Below are 19,847 nucleotides of genomic sequence, written 5' to 3' on the forward strand. Positions count from 1 at the left end.
CGTTGGTAAAATGCTTACTCTGTTGGTAATGTTGTTGTAATCAAGCTCAATGTGACCCATGTCGTTTTCAGATAAACAACTGTTTAGTTTAGCTATCAAACACGACAAATTTTGAGTCTTCTGATGAAAACGATTCCCATGTTTTTGGATATTGTATTTCTATTAAACCCACCTCGTATGCTGAGTTGAAGTGTAAAGGCTTGGATAGTTTCGTTCTAAAGTTTGCTATTGTATTGCTCAGGTAAAATAATGCAGACGAGTTGCTGGGCAAGGTGACAAAAAAATCCTCTGTATCCATTAATACGTGTGTTTGTAATCTGCTAAAGTAGCTGAATGACCTGTTTTTCCAAAATCCACGGGTTAAATTTATCTGGCCATCTGACCCATTTGACTAACACCATGTCCCGGTCTTGTCTTTTCTTTCTAGATAAAATCTTTTCTATTTTAAATGTTTTGTTTTTATCTATAATAACTTTTTGCATCTCTTGCTCATAAAATGTCCCCTGTAATATTTCACCGTCATAGTCTTTTAACCTGAAAACAGGAGGGTCCCTTGACACGCATTCCTTTACAGTGAAATATTCATCAGTATAATTTTGCTCATAACCTTTTTTAAAAGGGCCGCGTAGTTTTGAAATTCCTTAGTCTCATTTGATGTGGTAAAGTGTACGAAACTATTAATTTTCATTAACGCCTCAAAATCTCTGTTTAGGAACTCTTTTCTCTTGTCTGTTTGAATTTTATGCGGTATTCTACCTTCAGTTAAGATATCTTTAAAGGACGCTGTGACGCATTCACCGCTCTTATTTTTTAACATAACCCATGCGTATTTTGAAAACAAATCTATACACGTTAATAAATAGCATACCCCATCATTTTCAGTAGAATAAGCGGACATGTCAACTAGATCTATCTGGAATTGCCAATCTATTGAATTCACTAAAACCTTGTTTCTCTTAAAATGCATTGGAGCCGTCTTGTGTATTGTGTGTTGAGTATAGACGTCTTGCTTCATGAGCCATTTTTCTACTTCTGAATCTGCATACTGAACCCCTGTAGTGTCAAATATGGCCTTTTTAAGTTTTTGCTTGCCTCCGTAACCCCCTGCATTTTCAGTCGCATAGTATATATTCCTCATCACCTCCTCCATGATCTTTGTTACAAAGACTGACACTTCAACATCTGTGTTGTATTTTATTTCCAGCAACATACGCAAGATATCCGTAAGCAATGATTACAAGTATACACTTTTCAGAGCACCTATGTTTTTACAAACCAAAGATTCAAATGCTCCGTACTTGTATAGCGCCTTTCTAGTCTTTTCGACCACTCAAAGCGCTTTTACACTACATCTGCATTCACCAGTCACACACATTCATACACTGAGCCTAAGTGCTCAAACAGAAACTAACATTCACACTCATTCATACACTGGCGGAATAGCCGCCAGGGGCAATTCGGGGTTCAGTATCTTGCCCAAGGACACTTCGACACGCAACCAGGGGGACGCAACCGCCGACCTTCCGATTAACGGCAAACCCGCTCTACCTCCTGAGCCACAGCCGCCGATTCAGTTAAGTAATACATCACATCAGCAACATCGACATCGACATCGACATGTTGTTTTCTGGTTAGCATTAAAACACACAAATCAATGCTAAAAGTACAAAAACAAAACACATGACCCGTATGAAATTCATTATCGTTCACAGGAAAAACATTTGCTATATCGAGTAGAGTAGATTTCACATCTGCATATTTATCCGCTGTCATTTGCACCATGGTACGCCATCCAGAGGTCATTTGTCTAACACATTCTGTCTGTTTGTCAAATCTAGAACAACATAGTGTCCCATCTGTGTCACATATCGCATTGTTAACAGCTTTACACAACAGTGTTCTTTATCTTGTACACGATATATCTCTGGGTCGTAGACTTCAAGGTCTGTTTCTACATGATAGAGCTCTCCTCGCACAGACCCGCACCATTGTGTGGTATAGACTCCTTTTGAAGCACTCATATCTTTACAGGCTTTGTTTCTGAAGTAATTCCAGTCTTTGGCTGAAAAACTAATGTGTGGTGTGCTTTCACAAAGAAAAATTTCATCAAGCTCTCTTGTATAAAGATGAACTGTTCCGTGCTCAAACAAGAATCCCGACATTCTAAAATCTTCTGAGGCGCCCATGCCTTTCGGTCCAGAAAATTAGCCAATGTTGTTGGGGGTGTCTTCTTTCTGGGAGCCATACTCATTGCAACAGGATCTATAATTATATGTAATTTTGGAGTCATTACTCCTAATTGATTACCTGTGACGTCCATAATTGTGATGCTGCAAAGATGGCGCTGTTGTTCTGCACAAAAATAGCTCTTTCTGATACGGATTCGTCCCAAAAATCGTTCAGTCACACTGTTCCATGCTCTCGCGCTCAGATGTAAGTCAAAAAACTAGCCCGCTATACAGGGGGCAACCATTGCAACCATATACAACCATTGCTAAAGCCACTCCCAAACATCCGCTTTTAGAGGATAAGACCTGACATCCCGTATACACAAACCCCCCTTTTCACACCTGTCTTCACCTTTTGGTGATCGACCCCCACCCCTGCATTAATACATTTTTTTATTAATCAAAAATTTATTCACGTGCACGCGCTTTGCTGGCCTTTATTTACTACTCACATTTGTTTCTTCTATATTTATAGTTTTCTTAATGTGCAAATAAACCTTTGTAAAAGCATTTTCATTTGTTATTTAACTGCAAGCTATAGTTCAGAATGTTTTTTTTTTAAACAAATGATGCTTTAAAAAGTGGTGGGGACAAAATCAGCCATTTCAAAAAGGGGTGGGGACATGTCCCCAGCGTCCCCAGTGTAAATGGCACCTATGACTTCCGACGCACCAGGGGCATCTCACACAGATGCTAAAGGGTACCTTAAGCGTCAAATAACCACGCTTTGTCACTTTTTCTGAAAGCGTTGGTATTGGACAGCCTGAAATGAGAATGGCCTGAAAATACAATTGTGTTCCCTCTATGTTTAAAAGATAACATGGAAGCAACAGATGGGAGACATGGGGCACCAGTGTTGTACCAGTACTAGTACATGCAGACATTCAATATAACATTTCATCTGCAGACTATGAGCAGACAGGCTTAAGTTAACTGTTTATTGTCACACATGGAGTGAATTATCTGGACAATTAATATAGCATAATGTTAAGTTGTGCTACTGAAAAGATATCTCATTCTTAGAGGAGAGTAAAGTAACAGGCGACTCAGCCTTTCACACTATAACATGAGATGACCTATGACATCTGCATATGAAAAGTCAAAATGTCCGCCATGGAGAAAAGAGTGTTCTATTCCCCATAATAAACTCTAAATTGTGTACACTTTGGTGAAAAGAAAGTAGAGATTCTACATTTATCTCATGCTTTTATCCAAAGCAACTTACAGTTGCTATACATGTCAGAGGTCACACGCCTCTGGAGGAACACAATGGTGGATGTCTCACAGTGGGAATTGAACCAAGATCTCCCACACCAAAGGCAAGCATCTTATCTATGCGCCATCACCACCCCACACATACATATAAAAAGTGTACATGTTTTAGAGTGCATTATCTATTTCGATCTGTACATTTGTAAAGAAATTACATACTGCATAATTTTTACTCTTTGAATTTGGAAATTCAAATTTAATGGTGGAAAGTACATGCACTAGATAGCAAATAGGGGGTAAGTTTCAAAAGTTTCACATTTAGGCACACCAAACTTCATCTTGCAGCTAATGTGTCAGATCCAGAATTGATAGTGGTAGGACTATACATTGCGGGCATGGGTTTGCAAAACTAGACTCTTGCAGGACTGTGGCCACAGTTATGATCATTTCTGGCAGGGACAGACTGGGAATGCTATATATTACTAGTATATTAAATCCAATTGGATAATACAGCAGTTAAATTTTTGTCATTCTTTCTTTCTTCCCTTTTCTTTTGATTTTGTCCCCCATCGCTTATATTAAAAGCACATTAGGAAGGGATCTCTTCTGGGCCAGTACAGTATAACAATTGTGAACCTGTCCTTTAAGTGTTAGCATAAGCATAAAACAATATTAGTTGTGTTTGTGTCGATCAGATGATTTTATATAGTTTATATAGTGAATCTCATTTAAAGGTCCCATATTATGCTCATTTTCAGATTCATACTTTTGTTTTGGGTGTCTACTAGAAAATGTTTACATGCCTTAATGTTAAAAAAAAAAACACATTATTTTTCTCATACTGTCTACTGCTTCAGCATCTCTATTCACCCTCTGTTGGAACACTCTGTTTTAGCTCCAATCTATTTAAGGCCCCTCCCTAAAAGCCCACATTCTTCTGATTGGCCAACTTCTGGAAGCCTGCAAAGGGGCAGGAACCAAGGTTATTATCGTTACAAACAAATGGATTAATGAAAACTAGGTGTGAAAAAACATTGTCGTTAACTAAAATATAAATAGAAACAAGGCTTTACAAGAAAAAGATACTGGAGACTGTATTAACTAATTAAAATAGAGTGAAAAGTGATGTAAATGTCTTTAATTTTTCTCTTTGTCAATTTATTTCTTACGGTCTACATTAGCCTATATTTTGGGTGGATATGAAGCCGGGTTTAACTGACATTGCGGGGCATTTCGTCTGGCTGGACTGGCAGTTCAGCGGTGCGGGAAGTTATTAGATGATACCGTTGGTGTTTTATGCTTTTGTCCTCCACATGAAGAGCTGGCATGTTGCATGCTCAGTGGCTGTCCTGCCACGATGTAAATGAATCAGATTTGAATTGGAATTGGTGTTGCTTTATTAGTCTGGCAGCGTCTGGCCGGAGCGTAGCAGGTGGCACATCACTGTTGCAAAAGACGACGAAAGTGGGAGAAATTAAATAGCTTACTTGATGAGTATCAAGCCAAATGTCACAATTTGTTGGCCAGTGTTCTGCGTGGTGCGCGGTGGCCTGTCAGACGTCAGCCTATTTGTTAAGAAATATTGTTACAATGTAAATTAAGCACATGCCTACATTATGGTATGATTAGTTTTTTTTAAAGGTATACAGTCAGACATATCAGCATTAATTCAATAAGAGATAAGAGAGAGATATAGGCTATTTAATGCACATTTAATTATTAAAATATTGTCCCTATGTGAAGAATAACAAGTATGTGTTAACCAATCTATAGAATTGCATGATTCAATACTATAAAATTAACAATTGGCTGAATAAAAACTGATTATATAAATACATAAATATATTTACTGACAAATCATAAAAATGGTTAATTGAGAAATGTTTGTAGGTTATTTATGTGTGGTTTCATTGTTTGGATGGTAACTGCAAACAATGACAAATATTTTAACCAAAATCTGTGTTCACACCACCCTTTACAATTACTCAAGTTCATTAGCAATTTCTCTGAAAGAACAGGTGCTCTGTGGAACTCATTAGGAGTGAGCTTTTTCTGTTCATAGTTTTACTGTAGCAGTTTGAAAGACAAACAGATACTCTGTGCTGCACGAGTCGTGTACTTCTGACAAGAAAACATTTATAAAAGGAAGTAGGCCTAACATGCTCCAACACTGCACACAAGCCTACTACTTCTAATCCACTTATGTTCATGATGTTCATGGAAAATCCTTTGCAAAAGTCTTTTCAATCAAATCTTATTAAAGCATTTGATTTAGCCTATTTATAGTTAATAAGCTATGGACATGTTGAATTAATAAGTTAATAAAATACAGTTCACATCCTATTTTTTGCAACCCTAAATACAATCGTACAAAGTAATATAAATGCAACACCTATATAGTTAACTATTTATTTATAATTAACTGTAATTATTTTTAGTTTGGGTTGCAGGTAGTGAGTCACTGCCTTTGTGGTTTTATTTTCCTTGTTTTGTTTACGGTCTGGCTTAGTGCTCATCCTGCCTGTGTGATAATTTTGCCCCTAGTATATTATTCCCTTGCGCTGGGTTGACGTGTCTAATGGTCACGTACCTATTTTTTGATTATTAAAGGTTTAGATTTTAATATACCTTCAGGGCTTTGGGGACCTGTTGTCTGTGGCTCCAAGGAGAGCTACACAATATTCCAATTTCTTAGCTGTGCCACTTGCCTGGTGTAATGCTGCGACAAAGACTAAAACTAACACTAAAAACTAATAAAAATTAAACTAAAACAAAGCATTTTCAATAAACTAAAACTAAACTAACCTAGCAAACCCAAGTTAAAAACAAATTAAGACTAAGCTGAGATTGAAAACAAAACTCAAAACAAAATAACTACTGTAGAATCCAAAACTATAATAACCTTGGCAGGAACTAGCTGGCATAGCACTGAATCAAAGTTTGGAGACAGGGATGGCTATGCAAGACTAGGCCAACTGATTACTGTACAAAACACGACTTTCTAACTTTTTTTTACTGGTTTTGGTGAAACTGGATCAGATTTTGTGGAGAAAAGATTTTCTGGTTTTCCCTATGATGTCCTCTAGCTACTGTTCCTCAACTATCAGTTACTGATGGACAGCTTTACTTGTTGTTAGCAGTTCAGCTGGTAACTGCTGCAAACAGTAGCTACTCCTAGCTAGTTAACTCAGTTAGCCATACAGCTAGCTGTCCTATTAACTGGATGGAATGGCCGCTTGGTGTTGTGTTGGATGGTGGGGCTAAGAGCGGTGTATTCAGTTCGCGTTCAGTGGGCAGGGCCGTCAACTGCTATGAAGGGCTGGAGGAGATCCTATGCTATCCAGATCCGTACATGATGTGATGAAGGGCTGCAATGAATTTGCAGCCCAAGACAGGATTTTTTTTCATAGTTTGGGGGTCTTTAGACACACCGAGGACACGTATCTAGCTCTGTTTGGGTCTGCACCACCTCCTGAGAGCAGCTGCCTACTGCTGATGGAAAGGATGGTGATTAGACCTCTAAGACTGAACCAAAACAGGTTGCGGGATGTAAACCAAAACAGTGAGCTCAACGAGGCTTAAACACTCCATAGAGATGAGAACTGCAACCTTTTTTTTTTTTTTACATTACACATAGTCATTTGATCCATCCAAAATATTGCTAGCACAGCAAGTAAATAATTAAACATAATAGAGACTGGGCTAAATGACAGCTCCACTGCAAATAAAGTATATAATATAATATTGTATATTAACATTTGTATTCTTTCTGTGTAGCCATTGATAGCATTGGTAAAAGTGACATGAAAATACCATAGTATTCTAATTTGCAAACTATGTGCCAAGACAATACAGTAGCAATGGTGCTGCAGCTGAAATTAAATTGTAGTATTTCCATACATTTGGAAATTATGATTATTTTGTGGATTTGTGCTAAGTGTTTTACAGAATACACAAGTGGAACCCTTGCTTTCGAGGGGTTTCCGCTCCCCTCACTCCTTTGATTACTTAATGGGATTAATTATTCTGTGAGGAAGAACAGTGACTAAGCTGTGTAGGTTTTTCAAAGGCCTGGGATCCCTAGAGGGGAATCCTGCAGATTCTTAGCACTGCAGAGCTTAAAGTTGCTGGATCAGTGTGCTAGATGAGGGCTGCTTCTTCAGTAATCCCCAGACCTAGATATAGTACAAAAAGGACAAGGCCAAAAAAGCAGATTCTAAAAGTAAGAAAGGATGTAGCATTTCTTTCAACTACTAAAACCTGAGCTTAAAAGACCATGTGATGGGAGAAAATGTGTTGGTGGTCTGCAGCTATGACAGCCCTGCGCGTTCATACACACACAGACATATACACCCCCCTGCAAAACCCCTCACTTACAAAAACCTCACAGACCTTCCTTCTAATTGGACTGTTGAAGGGAGAGAATGGGTAGGGGTAGGTGGAGAGGGGACAGGAGGCATAATTGTGACCTTTTTTTTTCTCCTCTGGGAGATTCCCAAGACACAGTGGGTAACATTGGTTTCTTTGGGTCTGCTCACAAAAGAGGTTTCTCTGTTACTGGACAGTCCCTTCATTTCTACTGGGATTACAAAAGAAGCAGACTTAAACTTAGAACAGAACACAAAACTGACTGAATATTACAAACAAGCTTAAACTTGTGGTAGTATCTTTTCAAACCACTATGTGCAGCAATGGTATTTGTTCTCTTACCCCAAGTTATTTTGCTCTGAAATCCATTTCTTGCATTCACAGCAACAGCCAGTGGTGGACGAAGTACTTAGAATATTTACTTGAGTAAATGTTGCTTTGCCACACTATATAAGTAAAAGCCCTTTTACAACTTTTTCTTCTGGCAAAATGGGCATATTACTGTATTAACTACAAAAAGTATGCATTCTTATGTTGTAGCTGTTTACGGTTAAGCTAATTTTAACTACTTCAAATACTGTAGGGTAGGTTCATCTTCAACAATGTATCACGTTATATGTAAAATCTTAATCTGCAAATTAAGCACAGTTGTCAGATAATTGTTATGGATAAAAAGCACATTTTTGCATGAAAGTGAAGTCAAGTAGCATAAAGTATAAACTGAACATGAAGTTCCTCAAAATTATGCTTAACTACAGTACTTCTACCACTGGAAACATCAGACATAAACCATAATTCAGCACGGTACACTACTACAGCAGTGCTTCTGATCCATATCCTCAACTGCTTGATGAGGACTACTGTTGGTCTTGGATTATTCAAATGACTCTATATTCTGTTTTCTGAGTTGTTTTCAGATATGGTGTCTTTATGTGTGTTGAAAAAAGAATTCGGGTCTCGGGTCTTTTTATCGTCCAGGGGAGGTGTTTTGTTGTTAATGGTGGAACCCGTAAAGCTGTTGTGCTACACATCACAACCACGACGCACCAGGCTCACCCAGCACCTTTCCTAACAGTTCAATAGGCATTGTCCTGTTATTACCTCTCAGCTCAGTCCAAGTAAGCATACAGATTACGAGTGCATAGTAAACTAATCCTCTTGTGGGTTTGGTTTTCAGAGGTGGGGGGCACAATGAAATTAAAGGTCCTTCAACCCCTTAAAAAACAGAAAATATCTTAACTTGAGATGTGCTTTTTCTTGGTCAAACTTTGTGAATGGTATTTCTTGTGTGTACATGAATTTATATCAATCTAGTATTATAACTTTTTTTTTCTTTTCATAATAATGATGTCCATTGACATTCTATGGAAAATGGTGTATTATTAATTTAGTTTCAATGACAGACACCTGATACTACTAAAAGAAAGAAAGAAAACTGTCCTTTACTTCATTGTCTTTGATTGAAGTTCAGTTCTATTGTATTTTAGGAGAATAATACCTCTCAAGGAAAATATGTTACATGATTTTTTTCACCATAAAAACATGCAAAAAAGTGAAAGGGGTTTCTTCATTCCTGCACTGGTCACAAACTAGTAGCTATACCATTTTAGGCAATTAAATATAGAAATATAGAGGTGATACAAATAATCAATTAACTGATTAGTTGATCGATAAGGAACTACTTTCAATAATTGAGTAATCATTTAGGTTATTCGTTCTTTGATTCCAGCTTGGATTTGATGCTGTCTTCTGTTTTAGATCTTTGTAAATGGAATATATTTTGGTTCTAAAAAAACAATGTCATCTCGGAAACTGGGACAGGCATTTTTCATTGTTTTCTGACACTGTTGAGATCACACGATTAGTTGAGTAAATCATTGCCAGATTAATTGATAAATGAAAATAATTAGTTGCAGTCCTAAGGAAATCTATTTTATTGCCCACTGATAGTACTCCTGGAATTGTTTTTTGGAGCGTCTCTTCCAATTTGTCATGCTGCTATTATAACCAGAAGTTCTACACGTCGTTCCACTCTGCTCGAAGGTTAGTGGTAATAATAACACTGTCGCATTACCAAAAATCTTAAAAAAGCGTTCAGGAGCAGACACATCAGGCCATGGTGTATGAAGTATACTGTACCAGTCATGACATTTATCATAACTCGAATTCATAGCAACATGTATGAAAGAAAATGAAAAACACATTTGTCTTTGTATGTAGCCATATACATGATATATATGAACATTTGAACCACATATTTCACAAATTCCAAGATATTTCACAACAACAGCACCAAAGAGCTTTTGATTGATTCCTCAACCCTGCTAATACATTCATCCATTCATTATTTTCCAGATATACTAATAATCTATTACTTACAGAAGTGAATAATTTACAATAAAATAACAATTTTAAGGTACGTTTCCCATTTCCAGTACTTTTATACTACAATAATTCCATTCAGTCTCCACATGCAGTGCTCTGCCTAAATCTTTTATGAAGGCTGTGGATTTTGAAAATTTTACACAAGAAGGAAAGGTTATTATATTGTCTTAATAAAACCTGTTACCTTGTAGTGTTCAACAAAGCAAGCAGCTTACTAATGCTGAAAAGCTTTTCTTCAAGAATCCCCCCTTTCAGCAGCTCATTCCTGCGCTTGCTCCTGCATGAAATAGAACCTGTACATCAAAACTCTGAGAACTCACAGTGGTATTTAAATCACAGACAAAAAAGTCAGGTACTGCATCTTGAAGACGGAAAAACCACAAAGTGAAGACTTTAGTCATAAAATGTTAAAATCCTCACTAAACCATAGAGAAAACAACACTGAACAACTGAACCATCATACAGTATGACAACACCGTCTATGGATTATGTTTTGGTTTGGTCCAAACTCAGTACAAACACATATACAAAAGACTTTTTTGTAAACTGAATTTTTGCGAGGCATCTGCATAAGCAAATTGCATTCACGCGTCAGATGCATTGGGTTTTGTACTGACACTGGCCTTGCAGTGACCTTCAAACAGAGGCCCTTTTTTCTCCCCCAATTCTATGTTGAGAAATCGACCTTGCTTGTTCATTCATAATGCTGCAATTTTTATTTATTTTTTTATTTGCTGATTGGATCTCACAGAACAAACTGCTGCTCAGGTGTTTGACAACTCTCTTTCTGTCTCTACATCTACTCACTGCAGTGACATGCATCTACCCAACACAATCAAATAATAATGCACAATTTAGAAAGGACCAGCACTTTACACTTTCTGTCACCATTCCTATACACTATGTACTACTTCTCTTGGAGGAATAGATATTTTGTGTTATGAAGCAGCCATATTCTCTGGGCCCCTGTATATATTGTTATTTTAGATTAAAAGATAGGACTAAACATTTGTTTAACAGAAACCTGAAGGGTCCCTCAGTAATCTCCTCAGAATGTGTCTCTCTAAATCTCTGTAACAAAGTCCTATATATAGATTTTGGGCAAAATCTTTCCACTGCCACCCTGTCTTTGTTAGATGAGATTGTTTTGTGTATTTGTTTTCTTCCTTGAACAAGGTGCCAGATGTGCAAGTGGAATACATGAACTGCTACAGAACATGACATAGACAGATGAAAGAGGATGAGCAAAACCAAACAAGGACAGTAAAAGCCAAGAAAACATGTCCAGGCGAAACAGGAAGCCATCTATGTAAAAACAAAGCATCATTCCAGAATTTTCTTGTCCAGTGATTCTTTGCCATTGGTCCGCGAGTAAGGCTCAAAAGCAGAGGAGCTCAGGTAGCGGGCAGAAAGTTCCTGCAGGTTGCCAGCCAGTGAGCCAGCCATGGACAGGTGGTTGGAGGAAATGCGGGTGGCGACGCCGCTGAGTAAGGAGGGCATAGGGAAGCTGAAGAGGCTGTGAGCCGCTGGTGAGCTCTGCAGGCCCGCCACTGTCCCTGAGCTAGTGACTGCAGGTAGAGGAGGGCTGCTGCCCGCCGTGCCACTGCTGCTGCCGCTGCTGCTGCTGCTACTGCTGCCGTTGCTGGCCATGGCCATGGAGGGAGGGCGCAGGGCGGAGCTCAGTGTGCCGCTGCCACAGTGGGGCAGAAGGCCCGGCAAGCCCGGAGGCGTCAGCAGCCGACCTTGCTCTAGCAGTCTGAGGACACTGCAGGTTGCTGCTGTTTCTGAAACCACTGAACGCAGCTCAGAGTCCTTCCCTTGGTCCTTCTTCTGCTTAGTGCGCCGGTTCTGGAACCAGACCTTCACCTAGAGAGGAACACAGAAGAGAGCCGTTTGAGACACATGCTAAATGTAATGTGTAATTTAAAGTTCATTATTTATTAAATATTTCCTGTATGTGGAAGAAAATATGAATTTAAACACAAATAACAGCATAACTTTGAAAAACCTTTTCTAATGTTGGTATTATAGCAATAAAAAAAGCTGCAAAAATTCACATCCACTCATACTTTACACTGTAAAAAGGCCTGTGATCATAGTGCCGCAATAATCTGATAATCTCAGTACTCGGAGATAACAACTCTGTGTTCATAGATTAAGTAGACTGCTAAACGCACTTTCAGATACTAATCTATAGTAGCTATATATGCAGGTAAGCTTACACACACACACATACACACGGTCCACCAGCTAATGACTAGACTGGGATTGATCAAAAGCTACAATGATTTCATTCAGTCATGGAGGGAAGGCCTTGCTGTGGCGAAGTGGCAGGAGGTTAATTCAAAACTCAAAGATAGCCTTGCATATATAAACCACTACTTAACTTTCTTAACCTCGTCCACTACAAAAGGTTCATGCATGAACTGAGATCCAAAGTTAGCTCCCATGTGTAATTTTATCTTTGAAAACCTACATAAAAGTGGCACTAAAAACCTCCTACAACCATTGAATTGTTTATTGGTTGGTTTTATTGCTTAACGATAGGTGTCAATTATCAAGCAAAAAATCCAAACATTTGCTGGAGTCTGCTCCTCAAATGTGAGGATCTGTGGATTTTCTCTGTTTTAAATCAATGTAAATTTAATATCTTGTTAGACTTTTTGGTTTGAGAAATGAAGTAGATGTCACCATCAAACTCTGGGGACATTTTACAGACTAAACAATTTCTTGTTTATTTGAAAATCAAATGACAATCAAATTAATCATGGGAAAAATAGTCGGTTGGAGAGCTAATGTTGTTAGTTTACAGTTGATGTAAAGATACACCGCACTTTTTAAACCCTGGATAATACATTCAACTGTTCTGTTCCACTTTTCATTCTTTCTGTCTCCACATTCAAAATGGCCACCATTAACTGACTTCAATGACATGCACCTTCTTTTAGTTAGCATTATGAGATTTTTAGCCTCTAGAATTACACAGATGTTATTATTAATCATAATTACATCTTGGAATAAATTACAATATCTGATCAGTATTTCTTGTTGTTTCTGAGAATTTTAAGCTTTCCTTTGTTTCAGAAATATTTCTCACAGTTTTGAGATTTTGTTGGAAACATGTACAGTATATATCATGCAGTTAATGGAGTATCACAAGAAAGAGGAAAAAACTCCTTCTCTATAAATTCATAGTTAAGGGTGGAAAAAAAGAATGCACTCTTAGTGGTTCGTGCAGGAGCACCAACCTTGTAATTTAACAGGTTCAATAAAGTCATTCATCTGTCTCAACAGATGCATTTAGTTATTCTGACATATCCATTGTTTCACAAAATCTTCTTGATTTAATTCATGTCAAAACTGAAACAAATACAGGGTTTTCTATGAATTGTAACTGTAAGTCTCCTGTAATCACACCTAATTGCTTTCATATGGAACAAAACGTACATGTGCCAATCAGCAGCAAGCTTCCAGCTCAGTCCTAATGCTAGTCCAGTCACATTTGAATATTTTTTCCTACACCTCAGTAGGTGGTTTAACTCTTCACTAGCTGTTAACAGTCTTTTGCGTCAAGAGAAGAAGTCCTGCCGCTCAATCCCATGTTTTCTGTTGTAAAGAGGTTACATAGAAAAAAATAACAAGATGAAGCTGGTAACTCCCACAAAGATGATTAGGTGTGCACACAGCAAATGGCCTTAATGTAGCAACCTGTGAGTGACAGGGAACAAAATGTTAATTTCTCCATGTTTTCATTAAAAGGCCTTTCATCAGGACAAGAAGCATACACTGGAAGAAAATCCTTAAGCCTTTGTCCTGCCTAAATAGGGAGCAAAGGTTGTTCTCTATATTACCTTTATGTGAGCAAAATAACATCTTCAGACACTTAACTCGTTTTGAATTCATGTGAAAAAGAAAAGCAGCAATTGTGTTGATCAAATAAAAAAGAGAAATATTAAAACATTTAAAATGTAAAAAATTTAAGCAAATAAGTCAGTAAAATGTGCAGAGCTATTATTAAAAGGAACAGTGACCTTGTTGTACATCAACAAACAGATTAAAGTTGTTGGTTGTGGTGTCGTTTTGTGAGAAAAGGTTGACCTTGAGTGGAGGTCTGCGAGAGCTGCTTTGAAAGCCACAACACATTAGCACCAAAGACCAAGCCGATGGCACCGTTAGCCGTTTTGCACTTTTTAAAAAATAAATAAACAGATGAATGAAACTCGAGCTGAAAATACACCAAAGCTTTGCAGCAGACGGCCAGGGTTGCCTTAAGTCCAAATCATACAGGATTACCAGGTGACTTGTTTTAAAATCTGGTGTCAAACACGGAGTGCAAATGCAGTTCTCTCACAGCGGACACTGCATGACCCACTGCTGACCCCACATGTATGGCATGAGGTGGAAGTCTGCGCATTTTCTATTGGTTTTATTTTAGCAGCTTCAGATAATGACGTCAAACATTCAATAAGCTATTTCAGCACTGTACCGGCCAGATGATTACATTTACTTTAAAGGGATACATACAATTAGAAATATTTCTGTGGGACATCCTTAAATGTACAATCTAAGTAATGATCTAAACAATAATCTAAATATAAACCAAAAGGTCACCACAATGCTCTTATTCCAAAAACTGAATTAGAACCTGCGAGCACTCCTAAATGAACTGACAGGTCTGTAAATACTAACACTTGACAACAATTACAGGTTTTTAATGATTAGTGGTGCCATTAAAGCTTTATTTACAGCAGCAGTGCTTATACAACAGGCCTATATTTGTATTAATGATCAGCTGTGAAACACAAAAGTCTTATTTCCACCTTGCCTCAAATTATTTAAATTATATGGACAAAAAATGCACCTTTTAAAATAAACAAACTGCTTTAACTGTAGTATTTGGTTTAAAAAGATAAAGGACACACAGAAAAGTACATTAAATTGACACTGCACATTATTGCTATTTCAGTTAAAAACAAAAGCATCCATTATGTCTTTTGCACAGACACATAATAAATTCACAATGTTTTCAATCTAGGTGGTACAAGTTCAGTGCATACATACTTGAGTTTCAGACAGATTGAGCTGACGGGCCAGTTCTGTCCGTTCCCTCCCAACCACATACTGGCACCTCTGAAACTCCATCTCTAACCGGTACAGCTGCTCTGCAGTGAAGGACGTGCGGGTTCGCTTGGGCCGGTCCAAATCCAAACCCTTCGGCAGGATAATCTCTCGGATAGAGCCTTTAGCATCTGCAACAATTAGCACTTTAAATGAACAATGCTGAGGCAAAGAGTAGAGCTAGTAACAATAAGAATGGATAAATGCAATATTTTCCTAGTTTTAGACTGTTTTATGTTAACATAGACTTAATTATGTGAAACTTATTATATTATTATATAGTATTATTATTATAGATTACAGTAGTGGAAGTACTTAGAACTCAAATTGAGATTTTATTTATTAAATTCAATCTAAGTAATTGTGGACTAAATGTAACATAATGTACAAATACTGTTTGTTTAAATTATGCATTACATGTAGTAGTTTACAACACCCTACATTTTAAATTACTAAGGGGGAAAATATCAGTCTGGATTAAATCCCATGAATGCAAAACTATTCTGTTAATTGGTATGAGTTCAATGGAGACATCTTAAATAAAATACATGAATATGTAAATAAAGTGTTTACAAATGTGTACACCTAATGAGTGAAGATCACATAAAAACAAAAATGAATATGCTGTGGTTCATTTGTTAACCACAAAGGAGAAATTACAACAATGGGTGCTGTCGACAACATTAAAATAAACCCAATCTCTACTAACAATTTTTTAAAGCTAGTATTAAATTAATTATAATTTTAAATCATGGCAAATAAAAGTGGTTGCAATGTTCCAAGAAATTCATTAATAATTATTTTATTATTAATCAAAAACATGAATAATAAATAACTGATAAATACAATAAAGTATTTAAATAGAAAACCTTGATGTATATTTTAAGTACTGAGGCTGCTCTGTCTCGTTATATTTTGCGTAATTAATCCTCTGTTTTTGTTGAAGTTATATTTCTAGTTTGTGTTCATACACTCTGAATGTTGGGCCAACAATGCATGAAAGAAATTACATTATTTAGTCACTGGGCCACTGTCACTCATACACACAATTCCACATATGATTTGTTGACATTAAATATCTGTAAAAACTCTAATATTCAATGGTATTAAATGAAATATTTATAATTTTAATCTTTTTACCCTGAAAATGTAATGCAGTACATACAGTATAAACCCTGTAGGTGTTTCTCTTTAAATGCAAGACCTTGCACACATTTAAATTTACACAGGGACATTGAACATTTTTAAAAAAAATTTAACATTAGGATTTATTTAAGAATGAAATCTGAAGAAATATTTAGCTCATTATAGTGTTTAACAAAATATCTAAAAAAATGACTGTGGTCATACAGTAAGGCCTAAAATTAAAGATACATTTCTTTCATAACAATTAGCTCTTTTTCATGACAGATAATGTATTTGTCTTACATTTTTATGTTCCTACAATTGTACTCATAGTGTTCCCAGAGGTAACCATCTTTATTTTAAATAGCCTCCATAAATGTAAATTGAAAATCACAATATTAATATACGTTCAGTGAAATCTTCTTAATTAAACAATAAAATATATTAATTGTCAACTGTCTCTTTATGTATTAACAACCACTGCCTGATTTTACACAGGCTTCATTTTTCAACTTTGTTCTTGAAGACATCAGATATTCCTGATTCTAAAATGCATGTAATCTAACAGCAGACTGTAGACTGTTTGTCTCCAATGTTTCATAAGATTCATTTGTATGATCTCTGAAGTACCACACTGCAAGTTCTTAAAAAAAAAACAACCATTACCTCGGACTAGTATTCTCCGACAGTAGTCCGGGTCCCCCGTGCTCCCCCTGTTCTTCTCACAGTTTTCCACGGTCCCAGAAGGGGAAAAGGAGTCCTGCTGGTCCTTGAGAAAGCTTTTGGACAAGGTGCTCTGGGAGTCCTTGTCATCTTTCCCCTTCTTTAGTCCATTCTTCAGCCCCATCCCTTCCGTCTCTTGGTTGTACCTGACCTCCATGCTCAGTTTATCCTCTTGGACCTGCAACTTGTCCGCCTCTTTTTTCCTTTGTCGTAAAAAAGGAGATTACAGAGAACACGGCACACCGGATCGTCTGGACAGTGTGGGTTTTAGTTTCAAAACAGCACCTTTCAGCAGGGCAGAGTCAGCTATCTAATATTTGGTGAAATACTTCCGTCGCCCGACCAAGGAGCCCTATTATCACTGACCAAACTCCCTTGCCCAATGATCATGGACTTCTCAGTGAAACTCAACAGTAATTCAATGCCCCCCTTTCCTTCTTACATAGACATCAGGCTGATAGATGATCTCCAAATAATCAGAGCCATGGATGCGCACTCGCTGTTTCAATTGATTACGGTAATTTTGCTGCCTCCACATTAGCGTAACCTCATGAATACACTAAATTGTTTGGGGAAATAGATCAGGTCTTGATAGAGGGGTTTGCTCATTCCGTCCCCCTCAGTTAGCCTGTTCTCAGCCCAGAGAATCAAGACAAATGATTGGTCTTGTCTCGCAACCAAGCATCCCTGAACCCCACATGAACGCACTCAATCACAGGGATACGAGTCTTCCAGACCTGAAAAAAGTTCCCAGGTGCTTCATTCTTCCGCCGGCAGAACACGGCCAGACCCCCTCCCCCCCAACTTTTCACCGCGCACCTGATCGCCACAGCATGTCAGCAAACTTTGATCCCGTTTTCCCTTTGCTTGTCTCACCAATCAACGGAATTCTGCAATGTGCAGATCTCGCCACTATGCTATTGTAGACAAGAGACACTGGGAGAGAGGGAGAGAGAGGGAGAGAGAGAGACAGGTGAAAAAATACTGAACAAATCCACGGCGATCAAAATTTATGAAGGCACTGACCCAGCCAACACCGTACTCTGCTTTAACGGGAATTGTGTTAAAGTTTCCTGTGCCGTCCTGTGTTCATTCAGAGAGCTACGCAGAGTAACCCAGTGAGGTCCTGACCGCTAATGCCACATCCTTCAGTATTCAAATGATTGCACCCCAGAAGCCATCTTCAGCTCTCATAATCTTAACCTGCGCATTTGAAAAAGACAAAGAAAGGGAACAAAACTTGTCATTAGTGCTTAGGCTGCCTACACTCTCTCTCTCTCTCTCTCTCTCTCTCTCTCTCTCTCTCTCTCTCTCTCACACACACACACACACATACACGCATACACACGCATACCTCTGGAATGGCCCTACCTCTCTCCACCACTCGCCTTTCAGCCCACTACCCACCCACCAACTCTTAGCAATTTTCATTGTCAGTGCAACAATATCTCTGAACACAGCAGTGGCCAGTAATCCAATAAGACCATTGATTAAGCCACAATGATTCAATTCAAACCAGTGGCCTAGTGCAAGGAGCATTCTCTGGTCCTTCTTGTCACCTTAGCTGGCCAGAAGCCCCCTTCAAGCTGCCCCCCTCCCTGAGTGCCATTCATGCCTTTATGGGAAACAGAGAGGAAAAGGAGTGAAAGATGGCAATTATCTAATTGGACTATTAACAAACAATTCTGCGAGTGTGGCTGCCCCGCAGCAGTCTTGGGGTGGGTTTAAGGGCTGCATGTTGGACTAACTTTATTCACTGAGTGTTTGGGGGTCTGCTGCTTGGAGTGGAGCAGGATGCATTGTTTAAAAAAGGTAAAAAGGAGGCTAAAAAGGGAGCGACTAAAGGGAACCTGGGCTTCTCAAGCTGCGATGCAGAGCCCCAGCCTGGGAAATAGATTGAGGACACAGCGTCTTGGCCTCTCAGCTAAACACAATAGCTGACGAGGAGAAAAGACTGATTTGTTCAGTTTCTACATCCCCAAAAATATCACACACTCAGTGCCATAATGTGCAAAGAATACTACATGTATACTGTATAACAGACTGTAATCCCTTTTACAACACACACATTTTCCAATGGCAAATTGCCAACACCGTGTTTCAGGTGATTTGAATCAAACTATGAATGGCAATTCAATTTGCAGATTAGTAAAATTAAAGAGCACATTCGTAATTATATTGGCATTGTAAATGATACACAAACACCTACGTTGCAGTGCAAGTTCAGTGAAAAATGATATAAATATAATATATATATTAAACACCAGAAACAACCAGGCTTCACTACTGTACATGCAGGAAAGTGAGATTTCTGAGTTGTCCCTCGTAGATGAAGGTTTCCTGCAGCAGCACACTGGATCAGCTGAGATCTATAAACTCAAAACCAAAGGGTTCTTTATAGAAAGTAATCTAGAAAGTGATCCTTTAGACTATCACAGCAGATACCCTTTTTGGTGCTGTCCATTTTAAAACTGAAAATTCTTCTGTAAATAACTGCACTTAATATAAGTTATTTATGTAAATTAAGTTAGATTAGTAAGTTACACGTGAAGTAACTTAACTTACGTAACTAATGTACTTATTTTAACCCAAACCACGATCTTTTCCTAAACCCAACCAAACTGCAACTATTTCCCAATGTTAATCATGTGTTTATTATTGTTACCATGGAGAGGAAGGTCCAGTACA

General features: G+C 38.0%; 1 protein-coding gene across 1 annotated transcript; it reads right to left on the minus strand.

Annotated features, from left to right (window-relative positions):
- Positions 1-10,068: 10,068 nt before the first annotated feature.
- vax1 (ventral anterior homeobox 1) lies at positions 10,069-18,304 on the minus strand. The gene is made up of 3 exons (XM_038736826.1): positions 17,103-18,304; positions 15,255-15,442; positions 10,069-12,059 (listed from the first exon to the last, which is right to left on the minus strand). The coding sequence occupies exons 1-3, from the start codon at positions 17,314-17,316 to the stop codon at positions 11,517-11,519; spliced, it is 945 nt and encodes a 314-aa protein (XP_038592754.1). The 5' UTR covers positions 17,317-18,304; the 3' UTR covers positions 10,069-11,516.
- Positions 18,305-19,847: the final 1,543 nt, after the last annotated feature.

Source organism: Micropterus salmoides, unplaced genomic scaffold, assembly GCF_014851395.1.
Source record: "Micropterus salmoides isolate LMB-PRFRI ecotype aquatic unplaced genomic scaffold, ASM1485139v1 Ms_hic_scaffold_22, whole genome shotgun sequence".
NCBI classification, from domain to species: domain Eukaryota; kingdom Metazoa; phylum Chordata; class Actinopteri; order Centrarchiformes; family Centrarchidae; genus Micropterus; species Micropterus salmoides.